Below are 27795 nucleotides of genomic sequence, written 5' to 3'. Positions count from 1 at the left end.
TTTTTTTTTTTTTTTTTTTTTTTTTGTGGGCTATTACAAGGAACTAGAACCTCTACTGACAATCACGACCCTAAAGTGCTCAGTATACTGAAAACATCCTGACCTAGGTCATCGTCTAGCCAACCTAACTCTAACGCCTTAGCTCTATGCAGGTAAACACACTCCACAGTGAGAACCTACAATCCAACACTTGAAGCTAACACATAGTGTATCATGCTCACATACAAGCAAACAAGTTCAACGGGGAGATACCATCCGTCAATCACCCAGAGCACATATCGCAATAACCCATCATCCTTTCTAACACAGTTGAAATAAGTGGAAAGCATATAAAACAATATTCATCACAAATCTCATCATAGGGACATATTGGTAATTTCTTACATCATGCATAACATACTCATCCATATTGTCTCACTCGTGTTTTAGTCGTGCATATTCTCTTCCATATTTTAGTCATTTTTTCTTGCTGATTACTATATTGTTTTAAAATTTTATTATGAACATTTAAGTCTATACATTATTATTTTATTAGAAAAAAATAGGGAAATTAAAGATTATCCCACACAACCTTTTCTCTTTCCACCTTGGGTTCTAAATAGTTCTCTCTTTAATTTGTTGGACGAAAACATTCTCCAATCAAATTCTTAAATTGACATTTTAAATTAAATATAAATATTTAATTAAGAAATTTGTTGAATTCATATATGGAAGGTGAGTTTGGTTCTTTATTTTAAAATCCAAATATAGATGAAAATCGTGTTAAATTGACTCACACAATCCTCTATACGAGACTCTTCAACTTTTACTTAGTATACTCTCAATTTAGAATTTTTTCAATTCATTATAAACCTTTTTATAAATATATATATGACACTTCAAGCTTAGAAGTTCATATCATATTCAAATGGCTTTTTTTAGAACAAGTGTTTGTGTGCTTTTGTTTCTTTTCTATTGTAGTTTCAATGTCTTTGAAGCTACTGAATCTCATCAAAGCTTAGCTCCTACACCAACTCACCACGACAGCCACCACAAAGCAGCCGCTCCTGGCCCACATCATCTTCATCACCGCCGCCACCACCACCACCACCATCAACACCATGCGCCTGCGCAGTCCAAGATCAATGTCATCGAATCTGTCGAATCTCATGGCAACCCTGTTGTTGCACCAACTCATCATGACAGTCACGGTGCATCAAGCCCTCACCACCACCGCCATGGCCACCATCATGTAGGTGCTCCAAGCTCTCACCACCACCACCATCATGGCCACCATCATGTGGCTGCTCCAAGCCCTCATCACCACCACCACCACCTGCCTACGCAGTCGAAGATCAATGTCATCGAATCTGTTGAATCTCACGGCAACCCTGTTGTTGCACCAACTCATCATGGCAGTCACCACCAAGTAGCTGCATCAAGCCCTCACCACCACCACCACGGCCACCATCATGTAGCTTCTCCAAGCCACCCCCACCACCCCGACCATGCCCACCATGCCCACCACGCCCACCACAAAGAAGGTGCCCCAAGCCCTCACCACCACCACGCTCACCACAAAGTAGCTGCCACCATATAGTTGCAGAAGTCCCATTAACTTCCATTGTAATGGACTTATTTTTCTTTTAAAATAAACCTATTACTGTAGGTATGTCATGAATTGTTCCGTTTTAACTTTAAAATTTGTCATTATCTTCAATATTCATAAATAGTGCAAATATGGTGAAAACACAGTTAAAATAAGGTTTAAATATCTTCTCTAAGAGCCAAATCAAACATGCAATTTAATCAAGGGCAAAATAAGGGTGTTTCTTAATTCATACCATTGTTGGATTCAAGCATTTTCTCTTTGGGATCTCTTCACAAGATTTGGTAAATATGATAAACAATCACCTAAAAGTCATAATTTAAACATAAATACTATCCTTAAATTCATAAATCATATCTTGGGTTCTTCCTCAATTATTAATCGATTTCGGTAATTCAAAAGTTTAGACCTACGAAGAATCATGTTTTCAGGCACTTCCGTGAAGGATTCTCGACCAAAAGCCGTCCTCAACTCCGCAAATTTGAGTTTGAATCTCACCTTCCAGCTTCCTCTTTAAAAAATCCTAGCCCCTCTTTTCTTTTCCTTTTTCTAAGAAGGTTTGTACCTTCGTAACCGCGGTGTTATAGAAAGGTTAACTCGGTTAAGAAGGCTTGAAGGAGTCACAACGACCGCCGATAGTAGTATCTTTAACAACAGGACTGAAAGTGTGAGTGTAGTTGAGACAAGAAATCTGAGTATAACCTTTGGCAACAAGACCCATTTAGAGCCCACATGTTGCACAGGCGAAGAACACGTTTATTGTAAAGCTCGAATTTCCTCATCAATGGCAGCAATCCAAACACAATTCTTAGCATTAAATTTGAATTTTCTTGGCTCAATCTATGCAAGAAGAGCAAAAAGAAGTCCAAATAAGCCCAAAACATCAAAAATTTTGGATGACGAGTTTTGAAAATATAAACTTTTGCTCGTATGATTGTAGGATCAAAACCCAAAGAAGATGAAGAATCAGTAGCAAGTTCAATAGGGGGCGAATCATAAGTCGAGGGTGGCAAAGAGGAACCTGCAAGACAAGTATCAATTTGCACATACTCATCCACAAGGTCATAACAAATATCACATGGAGATGAGCTAGATCGAGAAATGTGCAGTGCAGAAGGGGTAAGGGGATCAATATGGTAAAAGACGTGGCTCCAAGAAATATGAGATATGAAAAGAGGAAAGAGACCTAGGGACAGTAGAAAAATGAGCTTCATCGAATTGAATGTGACCGGTGATATATAGCCTAGTGGTGGTTGGATCAAGACAACAAAACCTTTTATGAGGGGGACTATAACCCAAGAAAATCCAATGAGTCATTTTATTTCTTTTCAAGTCATATTAATGCCGATATGATTATTTCTACACGTCTTTTGCATTTGGACGACGCTATGCGTAAAAAAGGAAATATTAGTATTCGCTTTAAAACAATACAAATTTCATTTTACCCTAACCCAAACACCTTCTTGTCCACCTTGATGCATTTGAACTCTTCGTCCAACCGAATATGCTAAATGCTAGTCATAGCATCTCATTGATTGTTGTATATTATTTTTGAGATTAACGACCTTACCGTCTATAGTTGATACCCCTTTCTATTTGATACTCAATAACTTCTCTATCATCGACTCTTGTAGTTGACGTACCATGATCTCAACTATATAAATTAACACTTAAACTATGTTTTTTTTTATAGAAAAAATAAAGGACAAATAAACTAATGAACCATTTGAAACTATATAGCATTCAATGGCCTTAAATTGCTCACAACTAAATAACTCCATGTAGAAACCATAAAGAGCTTACTTTTATTATCTTTCAAACCCTATTAATACATGACAAAGATGATGTCAAAAACAGATTGAAGAACACCGACAATGGCACAAGTGAATTATCTTATTGCTGCTCTATTGCTCCAGATAGTTTGGTCACTATGTATGAGCAAATCCTGCAGTGCTTCTGATCTTAAAAATTTTGGATATTTTCCTGCTATTCTTATTTTCGGTGATTCTACGGTAGATACGGGAAATAACAACTTCATTCCCACCATTACAAAGGCTAATTACTCTCCTTATGACAAAGATTTTCACGGTCATATTGCTACTGGAAGGTTCAGTAATGAAAAACTCATTCCTGACCTGGTGGCCTCTAGGTTGGGCATAAAGGAGCTTGTTCCTCCATTTTTTTATCCAAAATTGTCAAATGATGACGTGAAAACAGGAGTTAGTTTTGCATCAGCCGTCTCAGGGTTTGATGATCTAACAACTATGATATCCGAAGTTATTCCTATGATGAAGCATGTTGATATGTCCAAGAACTATATTCAAAGACTTACTAGGATTGTAGGTGTAGATGAAAGTAAGAAGATTATTGGTAGTGCTTTAGTTATTCTTAGTGTAGGAACTAATCACTTTACCAAAAATTTCTATGACCTTCGGGTAAGGAAACAACAATACAATATTAGCACTTACCAAGATTTCATCCAAGATAGACTACAAAACTTCATCAAGGTAAATTAAACCATATGCACGCTATTAACCCTAATCAATATTTTATCGCATAATAATCCAAATTCATTCACATAAGCATATGAACTCTAACATACTAAACAGGAAATTTACGAGCTTGGATGTCGCAATATAGTGGTTGCTGGCCTCCCTCCTATTGGTTGTCTTCCCATTCAAGAGACTATATCGTTTCAACCTCCTCTAAAACGAATATGTTTGGAAGATCAAAACTCGGACTCCATATCCTATAATCAGAAGCTTTCAAAGTTGTTGGGCAATCTACAATCGCAACTACATGGAAGCACAATACTGTACGCTGACATTTACACCCCTCTCATCGACATGGTCAATAATCCTCACAAGTATGGTACGTCGGTGTCCATCAAAATAGAAACCTTTATCAACTTATATGATCTAACGTCGGAAATATTTTAGAGAAATCAAGTTCTAAGAATCATTTTCAACTAAGTTTTGCTTGGGGCTTTTGGTCGCACAAGTTTTGAGCATGCAAACACAAGTTGTGGAACTGAATTGGCAGAAGAAGCGCCTCTATGTAATGCATTAACACCAATATGAAGGATACCTATTTTGGGATAACCTCCATCCACCAAAGCAGCTTACAAATTCATGACTGAATTATTTCTCAAGCAATTTCTTTAATCACCTAAATCAAAATTTAATTATTTATGGGAAATCAAAGTTTGAGAACCATTTTCAACTAATTTTTTGTTTTGGGAATTTGTTGAACAGGTTTTGAGCATACAGAGAAGAGTTGTTGTGGAATTGGATTAGTGGAAGCGGAGCCTCTATGTAATGTAATTATCCCAACGTGTAAAGATCCATCAAAATTTATGTCCTGGGATAACATTCATCCGACTGAAGCAGCCTACAAATTCGTTACTAAATCGCTTCTCAAGCAATTTTTGAATCATCTAAATTGACACGGGTGGTATTTTAGCTTAGTTTTAGTACTAAGGCTCTAGTATCTAAAAATCTTTAATTAATTTCGTGCTAATATTCTCCCAGTCAAGTATTTACAGTATTTCTTTTAATTTAGTCACCGGGAATAATACATTCTATCGATGAAAAATTTGAAGGTCGATAAAATTGTATATTTTTCTTCGTTTTAATGATATATTTTAATTTAGTCACCGGGAATTATACATTCTATCGATGAAAAATTTGAAGGTCGATAAAATTGTATATTTTTCTTCGTTTTAATGATATGTACTAAACCAAGAATGTAGGTCAAGAATTAATTAATTTTACTTATTTAATGAACAAATTTTATTGATCTAATCATAAACTAAGTGTTGTGAAGAATTCACCATGATATAGCTTATCCATGCATAATATCACGAAAATGGATAAAAAAATTTGGTTGCTACTTGTACCTAGTAGTATCGACAATAGGTCTGAAAAAGTATCTAAAAATGGAAAATTTAGATATTTGTACCCTGTGGAAGTAAAGAACCATGATATGTATGTTTGAAGTAGATTCCATTTTGAGAGAGTTGAAAAAGCACTATCAGTTTGAAAGGTTCTATACATCTCTCCATTCTCAAGGCATTTCTTTAGACAAAGACTCCGTTTTTTCTTCTTTTCGTTCGTAAATATTTCTCAGAACATGGAGTGTGAATCAAACCCATGTTTGAATTGAAATTGAGATACTGATACAAGTTCTTCCCTTCTGAATCAGATAGATTCACATCCGAAAGAGGTTGACTACAAGTTCTTTCAAAATTGACTGTTTGTCCCTCTATAAGAGGAAACTCAGACCCCATGGTTCAAATCTTAAAATTAGTACTCTGCATGGCTGTTGTCAGCTCGTGCCCTAAGGTGTTGGGTTAAGTCCAGCAACTAGCGCAAGCCTCGTGTTTAGTTGCCAATCGTTGAGGTTGGAACCTTGAGCAGACTACCAGTGATAAGCTGGAGGAAGGTGAGGATGACGTCAAGTCATCATGCCCCTTATGCCCTAGGCGACACACGTTCTCCAATGGCCGGGACAAAGTGTAACGACCCAAAATTTTCTACTTAATTTAAGGTCACAACTGTATACGTACCATAAACATTGAATGCGGAAGACTTCATTAAAATTCCATAAAACATAACCTTTATCTTAAAACAGAGTCACGGACTTACGTATTTCGAAAACATCTTTAAAACGACACAACAAAAGACTAAATAAAATGAATAAGAGTTTAAGTTAAAAACATTCTATTCTAGCCTAAGTCTAAGAAAATAAATACCATTATCCTATGCATGTGCCATGGTCTCAAGTTGCGATACCGTCATCAGCCGTACTGGAATGCTTTGCCTTAACCTGAAAAATATAATAGCACATGGCTTGAGTATTTAAAGAAATATAAGTGACTCCACTATTGGGGTTAAATGCAACAATCACATGCAATGAGATGATGGGACCTATCATTCATTCCGTTTTTCCTACGGTGCTGTCCTAACGGGTAATTTTGGATGTGTACCATATACTCTACACACAGCCCATACGTGCGAGTATGGGCTCACCAGCTAGCTCGCACACCGCTAGGCCACTTTCCTTATCCGGTGGGCATACTCTGGGAGCCCCTTAGGCCGAACACCGGCTAGAACTAGTAACCGTCACGGCAGCGCTATTCAAAGCATAACGATCGTTGTCCTGCCATTGGATGTACGCGTCCGTACCTTCGTGATGGGATAGGGGTATCCCCCCAAATGCATGAGCACACATAATGCATGAGGTCCCAAAATTTTCCATTTTCATTATCCTTTAATACAACCCCGCTAGCATTATATACATATCATATCATTTTTCATATCGTTTCAGATATCGTTCATCATTCATATCATATCGTTTCTCATTCTTCAGTTCTCAAATCATACATAATTCTAACGGGGTTATATTTCATGTTATTTATCGTAATTTCATGTCATTTATATCATGTTGTATACACACAATTTAAGAGACCTAACATAACGTTCTATGCTTTTAACATAACATTTCATCATATACATATCATACCATGACATATTGCATCATAATGTATCATATCATAAACAAGTCATAACGTAAACACTTCGTAGTCATATCGTTCTCTAACTTATCATAGCCTTAACGTTCATATACCTATCACAGACATATCATTACGTGAACATACCTTAGTCATATCGTCACAAGAACTTAACCTAACGCTATCGTTCTATCAATCCTAACGCTATCGTTCTATCAATCTATCACAAACCTATCCCTTTCTACCCGTAACCTAATCGTATTCTTCCATCAATCTCTCTTATCCATATCACTCAGGTATGTAACCTAACCTTAACGTTTCATGAACGTATTTTACTCCTATCATTACATTTCGTGCATCCTTCTTGTATCATATCTCAAACATATCCTTGAACACATCGTACCGTAATTATTATGATACAATTCACATATTATAACATATACATAACATATAGGAAGCATATCGATCCACAGACAATTCACACATATCAATATATATGACACGTGCAGAACCACAGGGCACGTGTCAACATCAAATATAACCATGCCAATAGTAAGGTCACTTACTTACCTGGCTAGCTTAAGTCGTTGTCACGAATATATCTTTAATGAAAGTTTGATTCCGTCATTTGAAAACCGAGTCAACCTATATGAGCCCATGACATTAGTTTCTGGTTTGAACTCTACAATATTATTTCTCCTATTTAGATTGGTCCATTGTTAAAAATCTTGAAATGTTATATAGCTATACTTATATTTTTATTAAAAACCTTATTTTTCATGGTTACTGTTGTATAAGAAATTAAATACAGCTATTTCAAGTTATTCTAGGCTTTACTAGTCTCTCTATTTACCCTATATATTTACCTTTTCCTCCATATTTAGTTTGTGGTTTTTAATTCCCTAATCTTCTCTTTTTTTATCTGTTGACTTTTGATTATGTTCTCATGTATTCCAAATCCAAATTTCTAGTGGATCTCTGTTTCCAAATCTTTCCTTATGTCAGTGTTTCCTGTTCAGAAGTTTTCTTGGCCATTCTATCTTTAATATATTCATTTCACTATTGATAAAAGTTTAATCTAATATTACTAATTTGACATGATTTACTAGAATTGTATAAATGATTCACATTTAGTTTCTAACTCAAAGCTAGACCATTGTAATAATTCATTTCGCTATTGATAAAAGTTTAATCTAATATTACTAATTTGACATGATTTACTAGAATTGTATAAATGATTCACATTTAGTTTCTAACTCAAAGCTAGACCATTGTAATAATTCAATGAAGATCTAACTATATTGGTTGTGATTTCTAAAAAGATTTAATATATATAAAAGAAAATGAGATTTAATATATACCAGATCTATGTAAATGGGTGAATCTCAACTGGGCAAAGGCCATTCTCATTTTTTTTTTTTCTTAAGTAATTTTTTTTCAGTAACTAAGGATAGGATGAGGAGAGACCAAGTGTGGGAAATGATGAGAGGTTAGTAGAGAGAAGTGTGGAAAGATTTTTTTATTTTTTTAATTTTAATTTTAATTAATTAATTATTATTATTTTAACTATTTTTTATTTTTTTATTTCTTTATTTATTTTTGGGCTATTACACAAAAGGTCGTGATCGGACAGGGTGAGCTAGCTCCAAAAACTCGTGAAAATGGGGTCTCACCCTCGTAAAAATAATACTAGTGAGAGAGTGAGATCTATTGTTGTAGGAATGAATTTTATCTCATGAAAATTATGCTTCTAAATTTTTATTTGGTCAAATCCATAAACTGACGAGTTTATTGAACCGGTCACAAAAACTTAGGACAAAACTTCACATGCTAGAGTTGATAATTCACTCAAGATTAAGATCGAGTTAAACATGCTCATCATATTAAACATTAATTTTTTCGATTAACAGTTTATAAATAAAAAAAAATAGATATCTTGTAGCTTAATCTTATACAAACTTTTTGTAGCCACGTGCTACCCATATTTTTAGGTAAGGGTAAAGCCCCCATTTACGGCTGACGGTGAACGCTGCGAAGGCCATTGAAGTCTTAGGGAGGGCTTGTAGTGTCGTAGGCGTCTTGTTTGGACTCTTTCGAATGATAGTTAAATTGCAATTATTTCTCCTAGTTACATGTTGATTTATTTCTTAGTTAGGTTGTCGCTATTGTTTTTTCCATATATGAACTACTTATAATAATGAACATGTCGTCGCTGTTGAGGTTGTCTTACATAAATTTTCGTACTTTTGTCATACGAGTGTAAGGTAACGTCGCTAATTAGGTTAAAGAAAATTAGGGGCGTTACATGAGGTCCCCAATATTTCTACATTTATCATTAATTAATATAACCCCGCTATCATCTTTCATGCTTAACATATCATTTCTCATTTTTCGGTCTACGTATCATACATAATCCTAACGGGGTTACATTTCATTTCATTTATCGTGATATCATATTCATAACATGTTGTATACATACAATTTAGAAAACATAACATAACGCTTCATGCTTTTAACATGTCATTTCATAACGTGCAATTCATACACCAATTACCTCAATGGTCACACAAAACAATCTAAACATAACATATCACATCACAATATACAGTATCATAAACATGTCATATTGTAAATACTTCGTGGTCTTATCGTTCCCTAACTTATCATAGCCTTAACGTTCTTATACCTATCATAGTCATATCGTTACGTGAACGTACCTTAGTCATATCATCACAGAAACGTATCCTAACACTATCGTTCTATCAATCTATCACAAACCTATCTCTTTCTATCCATATCCTATCCATATTCTTTTATCAAAATCCCCTATCCATAGCACTCTGGTATATAACCTGATCTTAACGTTTCATGAACGTATCTTACTTCTATTGTTACATTTCGTTTTATGCATCCTTCCGTATCCTATCTCAAACATATCCTTGAATACATCGTACCATAATTATTATCATACAATACACACATTATAACATAACATAAACATAATATAAGCATACCGATTCACAGATATTCACACATATCAGTATATATGACACGTGCAGAACCACAGACACGTGTCAACATTAGATATAACCATGTCGATAGTAAGGTCACTTACCTGGTTAGCTTAAGTTTTTGTCACAAACATATCCTTAATGAAAGTTCGGTTCTGTCCTTTGAAATCTAAGTCAACCGATGTGAGCGCATGATATCAGTTTCAAGTTTGAACTCTATAAAATTATTTCTCTAATTTACCTTTGTCCATTGTTAGAAGTCTTTAAATGTTATATATCTATAATTATATTTTTATTAAAAAACTTATTTTCCATGTTTACTGTTGTAAAAAAAAAAAAAAAAGAATGAAGTTATTTCAAGTTATTTTGCCTTACTACTCTCTGTATTTACTTTTATCTCTATATTTAGTTTGTGGTTTTTAATTACTGAATCTTCATTTTTTTTTTATCAATATTTACTCGGATGCTTTTTAGTTTTTTAGCATGTATTACAAATTTCTTATGGACCCTTGGTTTCAAGTTATTCTACCCCTTTACTGCTCCTTGACTTCTTAATTTATTTCATTATTTATGATTTTTTTTTATTATTATTTTTTTATTTTTATGAGCTATTACAAGGAACTAGAACCTCTACCGACACTCACAACCCTAAATTGCTCAGTCTACTGAAAACATCCTGACCTAGTTCATCGTCTAGCCAACCTAACTCTAACGTCCTAGCTCTCTGCAGGTAAACACACTCCACAGTGAGAACACACAACCAAACACCTGAAGCTAACACATAGTGTATCATGCTCACATACAAGCAAACAAATTCAACAGGGAGATACCATCCATCAATCACCCAGGGAGATACCATCCATCAATCACCCAGAGCACATATCGCAATAGCCTATCATCCTTTCTAACACAGTAGAAAGTATAAAACAACATTTATCACAAATCTCATCATAGGGACATATTGGTAATTTCTTAAATCATGCGTAACATACTCATCCATATTATCTCACTCGTATTTTAGTGGTGCATATTCTCTTCCATATTCTAGTCATTTTTCCCTGTTGATTCTTATATTGTTTTAAAATTTTATTATGAACATTTATGTGTGTACATTGTTATTTTATAAGAACAAAGAGAGAAATTAAAGATTGTCCCACACAACCTTTTCTCTTTCCACCTTTAGTTCTTAGTATTTTTCTTTTTAATTTGTTGAACGAAAATGACGGGAATCAAATTCTTAAATTGACATTTTAAATTAAATATAAGACTTTAATTAAGAAATTTGTTGAATTCATATATGGAAGGTGAGTTTGGTTCTTTATTTTAAAATCTAAATATAGATGAAAATCAAATTAAATTGACTGACACGAACTTTTAAACAAGACTATTCAACTTTTGCTTAATTATATAGTATACTCTCAATTTAGAATCTTTTTCGGTTCATTAGGAATCTTTATTTATTTACATATATATATATATATATATATGTCCCTTCAAGCTTAGAAGTTCATATCATATTCAAATGGCTTCTCTTAGAACAAGTTTTTGTGTGCTTTTGTTTCTTTTCTATTGTAGTTTCAATGTCTTTGAAGCTACTGAATCTCATGAAAGCCTAGATCCTGCACCAACTCACCACGACAGCCACCACAAAGCAGCCTCTCCAGGCCCACATCATCATCATCACCGCCGCCACCACCATCACCATCATGCGCCTACGCAGTCCAAGATCAATGTCATCGAATCTGCCGAATCTCATGGCAACCCTGTTGTTGCACCAACTCATCATGACAGTCACGGTGCATCAAGCCCTCACCACCACCACCATCACCACCACCACCACCATGGCCACCATCATGTGGCTGCTCCGAGCCCTCACCACCACCTGCCTACGCAGTCCAAGTTCAATGTCATCGAATCTGTTGAATCTCACGGCAACCCTGTTGTTGCACCAACTCATTATGGCAGTCACCACCACCACCACGGCCACCATCATGTAGCTGCTCCAAGCCACCCCCACCACCCCGAGCATGCCCACCATGCTCACCACGCCCACCACAAAGAAGATGCCCCAAGCCCTCACCACCACCACGCCCACCACAAAGTAGCTGCCACCATATAGTCGCAGAAGGCCCATTAACATCCATTGTAATGGACTTATTTTTCTTTTAAAATAAACCTATTACTATAGGTATGTCATGAATTGTTCAAGCAAAAAATATCTAAAGTTCATTTTAACTTTAAATTTGTCATTAACTTCAATATTCATAAATAGTGTAAATATGGTGAAAACATAATTAAAATAAGGTTTAAACATCTTCTAACAGCCAAATCAAACATCCAATTTAATCAAGGGTGAAAAAATATTCTCATTCAAAATAAAGGTATTTCTTAATTTTTACCATTTTTGGATTCAAGCATTTTCTGGATCTCTTCACAAGATTTGGTCAATATGATAACAAATCACCTAAAATTCATATGCTATCCTTAAATTCATAAATCATATCTTGGGTTCTTCCTCAATTATTAATTGATTTTGATAATTCAAAAGTTTAGATCTATGAAGAATCATGTTTTTAGCCACTTCCGTGAAGGATTCTCGGCCAAAAGCCATCCTGAACACCGCAAATTTGAGTTTGAATCTCACATTTCAGCTTCCTCTTTCAAAAATCCTAGCCCCTCTTTTCTTTTCCTTTTTCTAAGAAGGCTTGTACCGTCGTAGCCTCGGTGTTATAGAAAGGTTAAACTGGGTAAGAAGGGTTGAAGGCGTCACAATGACCGCCGATAGTAGTAGCTTTAACAACAGAACTGAAAGTGTGAGGGTAGTTGAGACAAGAAATCTGAGTATAAACTTTGGCAACAAGATGAGTCTTGAAATGCTCAACAAATTCATCGAGCAAATAGTTAGTGTTAAACACCCATTTAGAGCCCACGTGTTGCATGGGCGAAGAACTAAAATCTAAGTGTCGTTTATTGTAAAGCTCGAATTTCCTCATCCATGGCAGCAATCCAAACACGATTCTTAGCAGTAGATTTGAATTTTGTTGGCTCAATGAATGCAAGAAGAGCAAAAAGAAGTCCAAAAGAGCCCAAAACATCAAAAATTGTTGGATGACGAGTTCTGAAAATATAAACTTTTGCTCGTGTGATCGTAGGATCAAAACCCAAAGAATATGAAGAATCAATAGCAAGTTCAATAGGGGGCGAATCTTAAGCCGAGGGTGTCATAGAGGAACCTGCAAGAAAAGTATCAATTTGCACATACTCATCCACAAGGTCATAACAAATATCACATGGAGATGACCTAGATCGATGAATGTGCAGCAAAGAAGGGTTAAGGGGATCAATATGGTAAAAGACGCGGCTCCAAGAAATTTGAAATATGTAAAGAGTAAAGATACCTAGAGACAGCAGAAAAGTATTCGCTTTAAAACAATACAAATTTCATTTTACCCTAACCCAAACACCTTCATGTCCACCTTGATGCATTTGAACTCTTCGTCCAACAGAATCTGCTACATGCTAGTCATAGCATCTCATTGATTGTTGTATATTATTTTTTGAGATTAACGACCTTACCATCTATAGTTGATACCGCTTTCAGTTTGATACTCAATAACTTCTCTATCATCGACTCTTGTAGTTGTCGCAGGTACCTTGATCTCAACTATATAAATTAACACATAAACTATGTTTTTTTTTTTTTCAGAAAAAATAAAGGACAAATAAAGGGAATGAACCATTTGAAACTATATAGCATTCAATGGCCTTAAATTGCTCCCAACTAAATAACTCCATGTAGAAACCATAAAGAGCTTACTTTTATTATCTTTCAAACCCTATTAATACATACCCCAATTGACAAAGATGATATCAAAAACAGCTTGAAGAACACCGACAATGGCACGAGTGAATTATCTCATTGCTGCTCTATTGCTCCAGATAGTTTGGTCATTATGTATGAGTCAATTGTGTAGTGCTTCTGATCTTAAAAATTTTGGATCTTTTCCTGCCATTCTTATTATCGGTGATTCTACGGTAGATACGGGTAATAACAACTTCATTCCCACCAATACAAAAGCTAATTACTCTCCTTATGGCAAAGATTTTCCTTGTCATATTGCTATGGAAAATTTATTCCTGACATGGTGGCCTCTAGGTTGGGCATAAAGGTAGAGTAATGGAAAATTTATTCCTGACATGTGGCCTCTAGGTTGGGCATAAAGGAGCTTGTTCCTCCATTTTTTGATCCAAAATTGTCAAATGATGACGTAAAAACAGGAGTTAGTTTTGCATCAGCGGGCTCAGGGTTTGATGATCTAACTACTATGATATACAAAGTTATTCCTATGATGATGCAAGTTGATATGTTCAAGAATTATATTCAACCGAGATTGTAGATGTAGATGAAATGATAAGCGCCTACAATGTTGGAATTTGCAAAGCCAGAGGTCCTTCTAGAATCCTTGCAAAAGGCTCACAGAGAAAGCAAACTTAACGGATTGATTCCAACCAAGAGCTGGTTAGAAGATGAATGACTCTTAGATCGAACTTGGAATCTATGATGTTCACTCTTAGATACCAAGCCAATTCACTTCAGAATTAGCTGGATCAAAACTAATTCAATGAATCGGTTTAAACATCAAACCTAAAGCAAGGTTTGAAAAAGAATAAGACCAAAAAGGTATCAAGAAAACACAAAGGTTTTTTTTTCAGTATTCAACAAAAATCTATCCAAACAATATTACATGTCTTTAAATAGGCCCTAACAAAATAGAGTTCAGCCACCAACCACTAATGAATGCTAATAAATTCTATTAAATACAAATGGAAGAATATAAGGCAATTCATACAAACTATTAATAAATGCTATTAAATATAAATCGAAGAAAATAAGGCATTAATAAATTTCCTTAATTGGTGATTCAACTAACAAAGTCAAGACTTCTAATTACTTTCGAATATTAGCCACTTCATTATTTTCTTGATTTGATATGCTAATGCTATAAAGATTTTTGGGCTCAAGTCTTTGTTTCAACCGATACGCTAGCTAACCTTTGAAGATGCAATGTATAGGCCTCTTGAATCTTCTTAACCTTGCTTCTTGTAATCGGTCCTTCGGGTACATACACGTGATCAGTTGTTGGATTCATATCATGAAAGTAAAAAGATTATTGGTAGTGCTTTAGTTATTCTTAGTGCAGGAACTAATGACTTTACCAAAAATTTCTACGACCTTCCGGTAAGGAAACTACAACACAATATTAGCTGTTATCAAGATTTCATCCAAGATAGACTACAAAGCTTCATCAAGGTAAATTAAACCATATGTAACCCTAATCAATATTTGATCACATAATAATCCAAATTCATTCACATAAGCTTATGAACTCTAATATACTAAACAGGAAATTTATGAGCTTGGATGTCGCAATATAGTGGTTGCTGGCCTCCCTCCTATTGGTTGTCTTCCCATTCAAGAGACTGCATCGTTTCAACTTCCTCTAAAGCGAATATGTTTGGAAGATCAAAACTCGGACTCCATATCCTATAATCAGAAGCTTTCAAAGTTGTTGGGCAATCTACAATCGCAACTACATGGAAGCACAATATTGTACGCAGACATTTACACCCCTCTCATCGACATGGTCAATAATCCTCACAAGTATGGTAAGTCGGTTCCCATCAAAATAGAAACCTTAATCAACTTATATGATCTAACATCGTAAATATTTTAGAGAAATCAAGTTCTGAGAATCATTTTCAACTGAGTTTTGCTTGGGAATTTTGGTCGCACAAGTTTTGAGCATACGAACACAGGTTGTTGTGGAACTGGATTGCCAGAAGTAGCGTAGCTATGTAATGCATTAACCCCAACATGTGAAGATTCATCAAAATACCTGTTTTGGAATAGCGTCCATCCGACCGAAGCAGCTTACAAATTCATGACTGAGTTATTTCTCAAGCAATTTCTTTAATTACCTAAATCAAAATTTAATAGTTTCGGGTTCTAAGTCTATGGCTTCAATGTTTGCTGATTTTAAAATGAAACTTGTCTAGACTACTTTCGTATTTTTTTTTCCCCTCTAGTTATTAAGGAAGACTATAGTCTGTAAATGTCTTTTATCACGATCAAATGGACACAAATAGTGTATTTCCAAGCAAAATCACGTTCTATTTTTATTTATTTATTTGAGAATTACAAATACTTTTAAGCAATTTATAAAGGTATAATAAAATATTTTATATTTAATCCTATAATTAAAAAAAAATTGTATACGTCCAAAATAATAAATATAATTAATTTGGAAACAGAATGCAACATATTCTTTTGTAATATAAAAAAGAAATATCGTTTTGAACTATTGTACATTTCAATTTAAATTAGAAACCGTACTTACAATACAAGTCGTTATTAACCATATATACATTTGATGGTATATAAAAATCATTATGTATTACAAATTATCATATGGTAGGAGGATATTAAGTACGAGATCTAAAAAATATTTTATAAATAAAATAATCATAATTTACGGTATTATTCAACTAACATGACAATATGAATTTCTTAATGCATTTTTTAAAAGAAAAATTAATCTTAAACATTTCTTATTAAATACCCAACTGATCCATAAAATTTTTGGGTTGGGTTGGCTCCGGAATGGATAAGAGATTTATGGTTATGTTTTGGACGTTTTTTTTTTTTAATGTAGTTGTAATATTCTTCTCCAAATCCACAGCTAGGAGATATTAGTCTATTAGTTGATGATGTCCTTTATGTCTGACTCACATACCATTTATAACAGCCTTGAAGATAATGTCTGTGGCTCAAATACTATTTATAACAGCTCGAAGTCACTAGTAGATATTATCAGCTTAGGCCGGATTACATACTGTTAATTGATTTAGCTAATTATTACTCAAAAGAGTTTAAAAAGGATTAAGCTAATTATTACTCAAAAGAGTTTAAAAAGGATTAATTTGAAAAACAGAAAATAAACTGTAATTACTTCAGCAAAAATTAACTTTATTAGGTTCAAATAGCTAACGTTTCTTAATAAAGGCATAAGTCGTCGAATTCTATCGTTATTTTGTTGTATACAATAATTCAAAAATAAAACATTCTTCTTCGTTTGAACAGTTTCTTTCTTAAACTATACAAAAACCATAATGATGTCACTGTTCTATCCTTCAACTCATATAAATACATCAACCCATTAACGAAGATGATATCACAAACAAGAATGACACGAGCTAATTACTTCATTGTTGTTTTATCGCTCTTCATAATTTGGTCGTTATTTCTTAGCAAACCATGCAGTGCTTTAGCTCCTAAAACTTTTCCATCTTTTCCCGCTATTCTCATTTTTGGTGATTCTACTGTGGATATCGAAAATAACAACTTCATTCACACTATTTTCAAGGCTAATTACGCACCATACGGTAAAGATTTCTTGGATCATGTTGCTACGGGAAGGTTTAGTGATGGAAAACTTATCCCTGATATGATAGCTTCTAAATTAGGCATAAAAGAGCTTGTTGCTCCGTTTTTTAATCCAAAATTGTCGGATGATGATGTCAAAATAGGTATCTGTTTTGCATTGGCTGGCTTAGGGTTTGACAATTTGACTTCTATGATATCCAATGTCATTCGTGTGATGAAGCAAGTTGATCTTTTCAAAAACTATATTCAAAGGCTTCAAGGGATTGTGGGTGTGGACGAAAGTAAAAGGATTATTCGTAATGCTTTGGTTGTTATTAGTGCAGAAACTAATGACTTGAACATTAATTTCTACGACCTTCCGACAAGACAACTACAATACAATATTAGCTGTTACAAAGGTTTTATATAGAACAGACTACAAAGCTTGATCGAGGTAAATTATCTTAACATAAAAAACTTTCTAGTATGTGTCTAAATTTTTAAGTATTGTTTTCATTATTATTATTTTTAAACATAATTCTAACCGAAAATTGACAGGAACCAACTTGGATGCCGTTATATAGTCGTTGCTGGCCTCCCTCCGGTTGGTTGTCTTCTCATTCAAGAGACTATATCATTTCAAAATCCCCTCCACCAAGTATGTTTGGAGGATCAAAATTCAGATTCCGAAGACTACAACCAAAAGCTTTCAAAGCTACTCACCAATTTACAATCACAACTAAGTGGAAGCACGATTTTGTACGCTGACATTTATACCCCTCTCATTGATATGATCAATAATCCTAAAAAATATGGTAAGTCAATTCCATAAATATTTATGAGAAATCAAAGTTTGAGAACCATTTTCAACTAATTTTTGGTTCAGGGCATTTGTTGAACAGGTTTTGAGCATAAAGAGAAGGGTTGTTGTGGAATTGGATTAGTGGAAGTGAGGCCTTCTATGTAATGTAATTATCACAACGTGTAAAGATCCATCAAAATTTATGTTCTGGGATAGCATTCATCCGACCGAAGCAACCTACAAGTTCGTCACTAAATCGCTTCTCAAGCAATTTTTCAATCATCTAAATTGACACGAATGGTATTTTAGCTTAGTTCTAGTACTAAGTCTCTAGTATCTAAAAATCTTTAATTAATTTCGTGCTAATATTCTCCCGGTCAAGTATTTACGGTATTTCTTTTAATTTAGTCACCGGGAATAATACATTCTATCGATGAAAAATTTGAAGGTCTATAAAATTGTATATTTTTCTTCGTTTTAATGATATGGACTAAACCAAGCATGTAGGTCGAGAATTAATTAATTTTGTTTGTCATTAATTATTTAATGAACAATTTGTTTGCGATCCATTCATAAATTGTCTTACTCCTATTTTAGTCGTGCATATTCTCTTCCATATTTTAGTCATTTTTCCATGTTGATTACTATATTGTCTTAAAATTTTATTAACATTTAAGTCCATACATTATTATTCTATTAGAAAAAATAGAGAGATTAAAGATTATCCCACACAACCTTTTCTCTTTCCACCTACAGTTCTTAATATTTTTCTTTTTAATTTGTTTAAGGAAAACATTCCGGAATCAACTTCTTAAATTGACATTTTAAATTAAAACTTTAATTAAGAAATTTGTTGAATTCATATATGGAAAGTGAGTTTGGTTCTTTATTTAAAAATCTAAATATAGATGAAAATCGAGTTAAATTGACTGACACGACCCTCTAGACAGACTATTCAACTTTTACTTAATTATATAGTATACTCTCAATTTAGAATCTTTTTCCATTCATTATGAACCTTTATTTATATATATATATATAACCCTTCAAAGCTTAGAAGTTCATATAATATTCAAATGGCTTCAATTAGAACAAGTGTTTGTGTGCTTTTGTTTCTTTTCTATTGTAGTTTCAATGTCTTTGAAGCTACTGAATCTCATGAAAGCCTAGATCCTGCACCAACTCATCACGACAGCCACCACAAAGCAGCCTCTCCAGGCCCACATCATCATCACCACCGCCGCCACCACCATCACCATCATGCGCCTACGCAGTCCAAGATCAATGTCATCGAATCTGCCGAATCTCATGGCAACCCTGTTGTTGCACCAACTCATCATGACAGTCACGGTGCATCAAGCCCTCACCACCACCACCATCATCACCACCATGGCCACCATCATGTGGCTGCTCCGAGCCCTCACCACCACCTGCCTACGCAGTCCAAGTTCAATGTCATCGAATCTGTTGAATCTCACGGCAACCCTGTTGTTGCACCAACTCATTATGGCAGTCACCACCACCACCACGGCCACCATCATGTAGCTGCTCCAAGCCACCCCCACCACCCCGAGCATGCCCACCATGCTCACCACGGCCACCATCATGTAGCTGCTCCAAGCCACCCCCACCACCCCGAGCATGCCCACCATGCTCACCATGGCCACCATCATGTAGCTGCTCCAAGCCACCCCCACCACCCCGAGCATGCCCACCATGCTCACCACACCCACCACAAAGAAGGTGCCCCAAGCCCTCACCACCATCACGCCCACCACAAAGTAGCTGCCACCATATAGTCGCAGAAGTCCCATTAACATCCATTGTAATGGACTTATTTTTCTTCTAAAATAAACCTATTACTAAAGGTATGTCATGAATTGTTCAAGCAAAAAATATCTGAAGTTCATTTTAACTTTAAAATTTGTCATCATCTTCAATATTCATAAATAGTGCAAATATGGTGAAAACACAGTTAAAATAAGGTTTAAACATCTTCTGACAGCCAAATCAAACATGCCATTTAATCAAGGGTGGAAAAAATATTCTCATTCAAAATAAGGTGTTTCTTAATTCTTACCATTTTTGGATTCAAGCATTTTCTCTTTGGGATCTCTTCACAAGATTTGGTCAAATGATAAACAATCACCTAAAAGTCATAATTTAAACATAAATACTATCTTTAAATTCATAAATCATATCTTGGGTTCTTCTTCAATTATTAATCGATTTCGGTAATTTAAAAGTTTAGACCTACGAAGAATCATGTTTTCAGCCACTTCCATGAAGGATTCTCGACCAAAAGCCGTCCTCAACTCCGCAAATTTGAGTTTGAATCTCACCTTTCAGCTTCCTCTTTCAAAAATCCTAGCCCCTCTTTTCTTTTCCTTTTTCTAAGAAGGCTTGTACCTTCGTAACCTCGGTGTTATAGAAAGGTTAACTCAGTTAAGAAGGGTTGAAGGCGTCACAACGACCGCCGATAGTAGTAGCTTTAACAACAAGGCTGAAAGTGTGAGTGTAGTTGAGATAAGAAATCTGAGTATAACCTTTGACAACAAGACGAGTCTTGAAATGCTCAACAGATTCATCGAGCAAATAGTTAGTGTTAAACACCCATTTAGAGCCCACTTGTTGCACGGGCAAAGAACAAAAATCTAAGTGTCGTTTATTGTAAAGCTCGAATTTCCTCATCAATGGCAGCAATCCAAACACGATTCTTAGCCGTAGATTTGAATTGTAGCAAGTTCAATAGGGGGCGAATCATAAGCCGAGGGTGGCAAAGAGAAACCTGCAAGAGAAATATCAATTTGCACATACTCATCCACAAGGTCATAACAAATATCACATGGAGATGATCTAGATTGAGAAATGTGCAGTGAAGAAGGGGTAAGGGGATCAATATGGTAAAAGACGTGGCTCCAAGAAATTTGAAATATGAAAAGAGGAAAGAGACCTAGGGATAGTAGAAAAATGAGCTTCATCGAATTGAATGTGACCGGTGATATATAGCCTAATGGTGGTTGGATCAAGACAATAAAACCTTTTATGAGAGGGACTATGACCCAAGAAAATGCAATGAGTCATTTTTTTTCTTCTCAAGTCATATTAATGTCAATATGATTTGTTCTACACGTCTTTTGCATTTGGACGACGCTATGTGTAAAAAAGGAAATATTAGTATTCACTTTAAAACAATACAAATTTCATTTTACCCTAACCCAAACACCTTTTTGTCCACCTTGATGCATTTGAACTCTTCGTCCAACCGAATATGCTACATGTTAGTCGTAGCATCTCATTGATTGTTGTATATTATTTTTGAGATTAACGACCTTACCATCTATAGTTGATACCCCTTTCTGTTTGATCCTCAATAACTTCTCTATCATCGACTCTTGTAATTGACGTACCTTGATCTCAACTATATAAATTAACACTTAAACTATGTTTTTTTTTATAGAAAAAATAAATGACAAATAAACCGAATGAACCATTTGAAACTATATAGCATTCAATGGCCTTAAATTGCTCACAACTAAATAACTTCATGTAGAAACCGTAAAGAGCTTACTTTTATTATCTTTCAAACCCTATTAATACATACACCAATTGACAAAGATGATATCAAAAACAGCTTGAAGAACACCGACAATGGCACGAGTGAATTATCTCATTGTTGCTCTATTGCTCTAGATAGTTTGGTCATTATGTATGAGCAAATTTTGCAGTGCTTCTGATCTTAAAAATTTTGGATCTTTTCCTGCCATTCTTATTTTCGGTGATTCTACAGTAGATACGGGAAATAACAACTTCATTCCCACCATTACAGAAGCTAATTACTCTCCTTATGGCAAAGATTTTCCCGGTCATATTGCTACTGGAAGGTTCAGTCATGGAAAATTCATTCCTGACATGGTGGCCTCTAAGTTGGGCATAAAGGAGCTTGTTCTTCCATTTTTGGATCCAAAATTGTCAAATGATGACGCGAAAACAGGAGTTAGTTTTGCATCAAGGGTTTGATGATCTAACTACTATGATATCCGAAGTTATTCTTATGATGAAGCAAATTGATATGTCCAAGAACTATATTCAAAGACTTACGAGGATTGTAGGTGTAGATGAAAGTAAGAAGATTATTGGTAGTGCTTTAGTTATTCTTAGTGTAGGAACTAATGACTTTACCAAAAATTTCTACGACCTTGCGGTAAGGAAACTACAATACAATATTAGTGGTTACCAAGATTTCATCCAAGATAGACTACAAAACTTCATCAAGGTAAATTAAACCATATGCACGCTATTAACCCTAATCAATATTTTATCGCATAATAATCCAAATTCATTCACATAAGCTTATGAACTCTAACATACTAAACAGGAAATTTACGAGCTTGGATGTCGCAATATAGTGGTTGCTGGCCTCCCTCTTATTGGTTGTCTTCCCATTCAAGAGACTATATCGTTTCAACCTTCTCTAAAACGAATATGTTTGGAAGATCAAAACTCGGACTCCATATCCTATAATCAGAAGCTTTCAAAGTTGTTGGGCAATCTATAATCGCAACTACATGGAAGCACAATATTGAACGCTGACATTTACACCCCTCTCATCGACATGGTCAATAATCCTCCCAAGTATGGTAAGTCGGTGTCCATCAAAATAGAAACCTTTATCAACTTATATGATCTAACGTCGTAAATATTTTAGAGAAATCAAGTTCTAAGAATCATTTTCAACTAAGTTTTGCTTGGGGCTTTTGGTCGCACAGGTTTTGAGCATGCGAACACAAGTTGTTGTGGAACTGAATTGGCAGAAGTAGCGCCTCTATGTAATGTATTAACCCCAATATGATGGATACCTATTTTGGGATAGCGTCCATCCACCAAAGCAGCTTACAAATTCATGACTGAATTATTTCTCAAGCAATTTCTTTAATCACCTAAATCAAAATTTAATTGTTTATGGGAAATCAAAGTTTGAGAACCATTTTCAACTCATTTTTGGTTTGGGCATTTGTTGAAGAGGTTTTGAGCATATAGAGAAAGGTTGTTGTGGAATTGGATTAGTGGAAGCGGAGCCTCTATGTAATGTAATTATCCCAACGTGTAAAGATCCATCAAAATTTATGTCCTAGGATAGCATTCATCCGACTGAAGCAGCCTACAAATTCGTCACTAAATCGCTTCTCAATCAATTTTTCAATCATCTAAATTGACACGGGTGGTATTTTAGCTTAGTTTTAGTACTAAGGCTCTAGTATCTAAAAATCTTTAATTAATTTCGGCTAATATTCTCCTGATCAAGTATTTACAGTATTTCTTTTAATTTAGTCACCGGGAATTATACATTCTATCGATGAAAAATTTGAAGGTCGATAAAATTGTATATTTTTCTTCGTTTTAATGATATGGACTAAACCAAGAATGTAGGTCGAGAATTAATTAATTTTACTTATTTAATGAACAATTTTTATTGATCTAATCATAAACTAAGTCTTGTGAAGAATTCACCATGATATAGTTGATCCATGCATAATATCACGAAAATGGATACAAATTTTTGGTTGCTACTTGTACGTAGTAGTATTGGCAATAGGCTGAAAAAGTATCTAAAAATGGAAAATTTAGATATTTGTACCCTGTGGAAGTAAAGAACTATGACATATATGTTTGAAGTAGATTCCATTTTGAGAGAGTTGAAAAAGTAGTTGAAAGGTTCAATACATCTCCCCTTCCTCAAGGCATTTCTTTAGACAAAAACTCTGTTTTTTCCTCTTTTCAATGGTAAATATTTCTCAGAACATGGAGTGTGAATCAAACCCATGTTTGAATTGAAATTGAGATACTGATGCAAGTTCTTCCCTTCTGAATCAGATAGATTCACATCCGAAAGAGGTTGACTACAAGTTCTTTCAAAATTGACTGGTTGTCCCTCTATTAGAGGAAACTCAGACCCCATGGTTCAAATCTTAAAATTAGTACTCTGCATGGCTGTTGCCAACTCGTGCCCTAAGGTGTTGGGTTAAGTCCAGCAACGAGCGCAAGCCTCGTGTTTAGTTGCCAACCATTGAGGTTGAAACCTTGAGCAGACTGCCAGTTATAAGTCGGAGGAAGGTGAGGATGACGTCAAGTCATCATGCCCCTTATGCCCTAGGCAACACACGTGCTCCAATAGTCGGGACAGAGTGTAACGACCTGAAATTTTCTTCTTAATTTAAGGTCGCTACTGTATACGTGAATGCGAAAGACTTCATTAAAATTCCATAAAACATAACCTTTATCTTGAAACACAGTCATAGACTTACGTGTTTCAAAAACATCTTTAAAACGACACAACAAAAGACTAAATAAAATGAATAAGAGTTTAAGTTAAAAACATTCTATTCTAGCCTAAGTCTAAGAAAATAAATACCACTATCCTATGCATGTGTCATGGTCTCGAGTTGCGATGTCGTCGTCAGCCGTACAGGAATGCTTTGCCTTAACCTGAAAAATGTAATAGCACATGGCTTGAGTATTTAAAGAAATATAAGTGACTCCACTGTTGGGGTTAAATGCAACAATCACATGCAATGAGATGATAGGACCTATCTTTCATTCTGTTTTCCCTTCTGTACTGTCCTAACGAGTAATTTTGGACGTGTATCATATACTCTACATACAGTCCATACGTGCGAGTATGGGCTCACCAGCTAGTTCGCACACCGCTAGCCCACTTTCCTTATTCGGTGGGCATACTCTGGGAGCCCCTTAGGTCGAACACCCACTAGAACTAGTAACCATCACGGTAGCGCTATGCAAAGCATAATGATCGTTGTCCTGCCATTGGATGTACGCGTCCGTACGCTCGTGATGGGATAGGGGTATCCCCCCAAATGCATGAGGTTCCAAAATTTTCCATTTTCATTATCCTTTAATACAACCCCGCTAGCATTATGTACATATCATATCATTTTGCATATCGTTTCAGATATCGTTCATCATTCATATCATAACGTTTCTCATTCTTCAGTTCTCAAATCATACATAATTCTAACGGGTTATATTTCATGTCATTTATCGTAATTTCATGTCATTTATATCATGTTGTATACACACAATTTAAGAGACCTAACATAACGTTCTATGCTTTTAACATAACATTTCATCATATACACATCATACCATGACATATTGCATCATAATGTATCATATCATAAACAAGTCATAACGTAAACACTTCGTAGTCATATCGTTCTTTAACTTATCATAGCCTTAACGTTCATATACCTATCACAGACATATCATTACGTGAACATACCTTAGTCATATCGTCACAAGAACTTAACCTAACGCTATCGTTCTATCAATCCTAACGCTATCGTTCTATCAATCTATCACAAACCTATCCCTTTCTACTCGTAACCTAATCGTATTCTTCCATCAATCTCTCTTATCCATATCACTCAGGTATGTAACCTAACCTTAACGTTTCATGAATGTATTTTACTCCTATCATTACATTTCGTGCATCCTTCTTGTATCATATCTCAAACATATCCTTGAACACATCGTACCGTAATTATTATGATACAATTCACATATTATAACATATACATAACATATAGGAAGCATATCGATCCACAGACAATTCACACATATCAATATATATGACACGTGCAGAACCACAGGGCACGTGTCAACATCAAATATAACCATGCCAATAGTAAGGTCACTTACTTACCTGGCTAGCTTAAGTCGTTGTCACGGATATATTTTTAATGAAAGTTCGATTCCGTCATTTGAAAACCGAGTCAACCTATATGAGCCCATGACATTAGTTTTTGGTTTGAACTCTACAACATTATTTCTCTAATTTAGATTGCTCCCCTGGTAAAAGTATTGAAATGTTATATATCTATACTTATATTTTTATTAAAAACCTTATTTTTCATGGTTACTGTTGTGTAAGAAAGTAGATACAGCTCTTTCAAGTTATTCTAGGATTTACTGCTCTCTACTTACCCAATATATTTACCTTTCCCTCCATATTTGGTTTGTGGTTTTTAATTCCCTAATCTTCTTTTTTTATCCGTTGCCTTTTGGTTATGTTATCATGTATTCCAAATTTCTAGTGGATCTCTGTTTCCAAATCTTTCCCAGTGTTTTCTGTTCACAAGTTTTCTTAGTCATTCTATCTTTAATATATTCATTTGGCTGCTGATAAAAGTTTAATCTAATATTACTAATTTGACGTGATTTACTAGAATTGTACAAATGATTGACATTTAGTTTCTAATTCAAAGCTAGACCATTGTAATAATTCAACGAAGATCTAACTATATTGTGATTTCTAAAAAAATTTAATATATATAAAAGAAAATGAGATTTAATATATACCTTTGATCAGATCTATGTAAATGGGTGAATCTGGGCAAAGGCCATTCTCATTTTTTTTTTCTCAAGTAATTTTTTTTCAGTAACAAAGGATAGGATGAGGAGAGATAATTGTGGGAAGTGATGAGAAATTAGGAGAGAGAAGTGTGGAAAGATTTTTTTTATTTTTAATTTTAATTAATTAATTATTATTATTTTAACTATTTTTTTATTTTTTTATTTTTTATTTATTTTTGGGCTATTACACAAAAGGACGTGATCGGGCAGGGTGAGCTAACTCCAAAAACTAGTGGAAATGGGGTCTCACCCTCGTAAAAATAATACTAGTGAGAGAGTGAGACCCATTGTTGTAGGAATGAATTTTATCTCATGAAAATTATGCTTCTAACTTTTTATTTGGTCAAATCCATAAACTGACGAGTTTATTGAACCGGTCACAAAAACTTAGGACGAAACTTCACATGCAGAAGTTCATAATTCACTCAAAATTAAGATCGAGTTAAACATGATCATCATATGAAACATTAATTTTTTCGATTAACAGTTTATAAATAAAAAATAGATATTTTGTAGCTTAATCTTATACAAACTTTTTGTATGAGATACCACCACTCACACGTTTTCACATGAACGATCTAAATAAAATTATTCGTAACAGTTATGAAGTGGACTGTAACAATGCTATTACTAAGATAAAGACACTCATTGTTATCTGTATACTATATACCGTTTATGTTGTTACTTGAGCATAATCCTCTCCTCAATTAGTTAAGATATATATCATCGACTAAAAGATCAGATGTTTAAATCGACATTTTAATCGACATTTTTTATCTAGTTGAATTATGCTCATGTTTTTTTTGCTAATAATAAATACTACATTACCCATTTCGAAAAAATTAGAAAATAAATCATTTGGTGACGTTCGTCTACGGTGTATTAACTTAAATTCATGTTTGGTATGTTTTATCTCTAATTTTTAAATACATAAGTGTTTTTTTCCCCTAAATATTTCAAAAAATGTTTAGAAATTTTGGAAGTAAATAAATACTATTTTATCATTATTATCTAAAAATAAAACAA

General features: G+C 34.6%; 5 protein-coding genes and 2 pseudogenes across 5 annotated transcripts; 4 read left to right on the top strand and 3 right to left on the bottom strand.

The window, feature by feature from the left end:
• Positions 1-5033, top strand: part of LOC111451567 — a 6446-nt pseudogene extending 1413 nt beyond the window's left edge.
• On the bottom strand, positions 935-1626 carry LOC111451849. Its single transcript, XM_023092436.1, has 2 exons — positions 1448-1626; positions 935-1402 (listed from the first exon to the last, which is right to left on the bottom strand). Exons 1-2 carry the CDS (start codon positions 1592-1594, stop codon positions 1196-1198), a joined length of 354 nt encoding a protein of 117 aa, XP_022948204.1. The 5' UTR covers positions 1595-1626; the 3' UTR covers positions 935-1195.
• Positions 5034-11703: 6670 nt separating the features above from the next.
• Positions 11704-12255, bottom strand: LOC111451566 (glycine-rich cell wall structural protein 1.0-like). The gene is made up of 3 exons (XM_023092042.1): positions 12061-12255; positions 11887-11997; positions 11704-11823 (listed from the first exon to the last, which is right to left on the bottom strand). Exons 1-3 carry the CDS (start codon positions 12253-12255, stop codon positions 11704-11706), a joined length of 426 nt encoding a protein of 141 aa, XP_022947810.1.
• A 1753-nt stretch (positions 12256-14008) lies between these two features.
• On the top strand, positions 14009-16086 carry LOC111451565 (annotated as a pseudogene).
• Positions 16087-17355: 1269 nt separating this feature from the next.
• On the top strand, positions 17356-18501 carry LOC111451564 (GDSL esterase/lipase At2g31550-like). The gene is made up of 3 exons (XM_023092041.1): positions 17356-17953; positions 18119-18349; positions 18437-18501. The coding sequence occupies exons 1-3, from the start codon at positions 17356-17358 to the stop codon at positions 18499-18501; spliced, it is 894 nt and encodes a 297-aa protein (XP_022947809.1).
• A 981-nt stretch (positions 18502-19482) lies between these two features.
• Positions 19483-20160, bottom strand: LOC111451563 (glycine-rich protein DOT1-like). The gene is made up of 3 exons (XM_023092039.1): positions 19834-20160; positions 19666-19770; positions 19483-19602 (listed from the first exon to the last, which is right to left on the bottom strand). The coding sequence occupies exons 1-3, from the start codon at positions 20158-20160 to the stop codon at positions 19483-19485; spliced, it is 552 nt and encodes a 183-aa protein (XP_022947807.1).
• A 1887-nt stretch (positions 20161-22047) lies between these two features.
• LOC111451561 (GDSL esterase/lipase At1g06990-like) lies at positions 22048-22894 on the top strand. Its single transcript, XM_023092037.1, has 3 exons — positions 22048-22350; positions 22400-22612; positions 22715-22894. Exons 1-3 carry the CDS (start codon positions 22048-22050, stop codon positions 22892-22894), a joined length of 696 nt encoding a protein of 231 aa, XP_022947805.1.
• The last annotated feature ends 4901 nt before the right edge of the window (positions 22895-27795 follow it).

Source organism: Cucurbita moschata, unplaced genomic scaffold, assembly GCF_002738365.1.
Source record: "Cucurbita moschata cultivar Rifu unplaced genomic scaffold, Cmos_1.0 Cmo_Scf00013, whole genome shotgun sequence".
Classification (NCBI taxonomy): domain Eukaryota; kingdom Viridiplantae; phylum Streptophyta; class Magnoliopsida; order Cucurbitales; family Cucurbitaceae; genus Cucurbita; species Cucurbita moschata.
The sequence above is the reverse complement of the archived record's forward strand: the minus strand, read 5'-3'. Positions and strand labels throughout refer to the sequence as shown.

Excerpts from the sequence above, each read along its gene's own strand:
- LOC111451849 (XM_023092436.1), bottom strand. The coding sequence starts at position 1,594 with ATGGGACTTCTGCAACTATATGGTGGCAGCTACTTTGTGGTGAGCGTG. Across the intron at positions 1,403-1,447 it reads CTTGGAGAAGCTACATGATG|GTGACTGCCATGATGAGTTG; the intron begins GTGGCCGTGGTG and ends AGCTACTTGGTG.
- LOC111451566 (XM_023092042.1), bottom strand. The coding sequence starts at position 12,255 with ATGGATGTTAATGGGCCTTCTGCGACTATATGGTGGCAGCTACTTTGT. Across the intron at positions 11,998-12,060 it reads GTGACTGCCATAATGAGTTG|GCAGGTGGTGGTGAGGGCTC; the intron begins GTGCAACAACAG and ends TGGACTGCGTAG. Across the intron at positions 11,824-11,886 it reads GTGACTGTCATGATGAGTTG|GCGCATGATGGTGATGGTGG; the intron begins GTGCAACAACAG and ends TGGACTGCGTAG.
- LOC111451564 (XM_023092041.1), top strand. The coding sequence starts at position 17,356 with ATGACACGAGCTAATTACTTCATTGTTGTTTTATCGCTCTTCATAATT. Across the intron at positions 17,954-18,118 it reads CAATATTAGCTGTTACAAAG|TCGTTGCTGGCCTCCCTCCG; the intron begins GTTTTATATAGA and ends GCCGTTATATAG. Across the intron at positions 18,350-18,436 it reads CAATAATCCTAAAAAATATG|GTTTTGAGCATAAAGAGAAG; the intron begins GTAAGTCAATTC and ends TTTGTTGAACAG.
- LOC111451563 (XM_023092039.1), bottom strand. The coding sequence starts at position 20,160 with ATGGATGTTAATGGGACTTCTGCGACTATATGGTGGCAGCTACTTTGT. Across the intron at positions 19,771-19,833 it reads GTGACTGCCATAATGAGTTG|GCAGGTGGTGGTGAGGGCTC; the intron begins GTGCAACAACAG and ends TGGACTGCGTAG. Across the intron at positions 19,603-19,665 it reads GTGACTGTCATGATGAGTTG|GCGCATGATGGTGATGGTGG; the intron begins GTGCAACAACAG and ends TGGACTGCGTAG.
- LOC111451561 (XM_023092037.1), top strand. The coding sequence starts at position 22,048 with ATGAGCAAATTTTGCAGTGCTTCTGATCTTAAAAATTTTGGATCTTTT. Across the intron at positions 22,351-22,399 it reads GAGTTAGTTTTGCATCAAGG|CAAATTGATATGTCCAAGAA; the intron begins GTTTGATGATCT and ends CTTATGATGAAG. Across the intron at positions 22,613-22,714 it reads GACTACAAAACTTCATCAAG|GAAATTTACGAGCTTGGATG; the intron begins GTAAATTAAACC and ends CATACTAAACAG.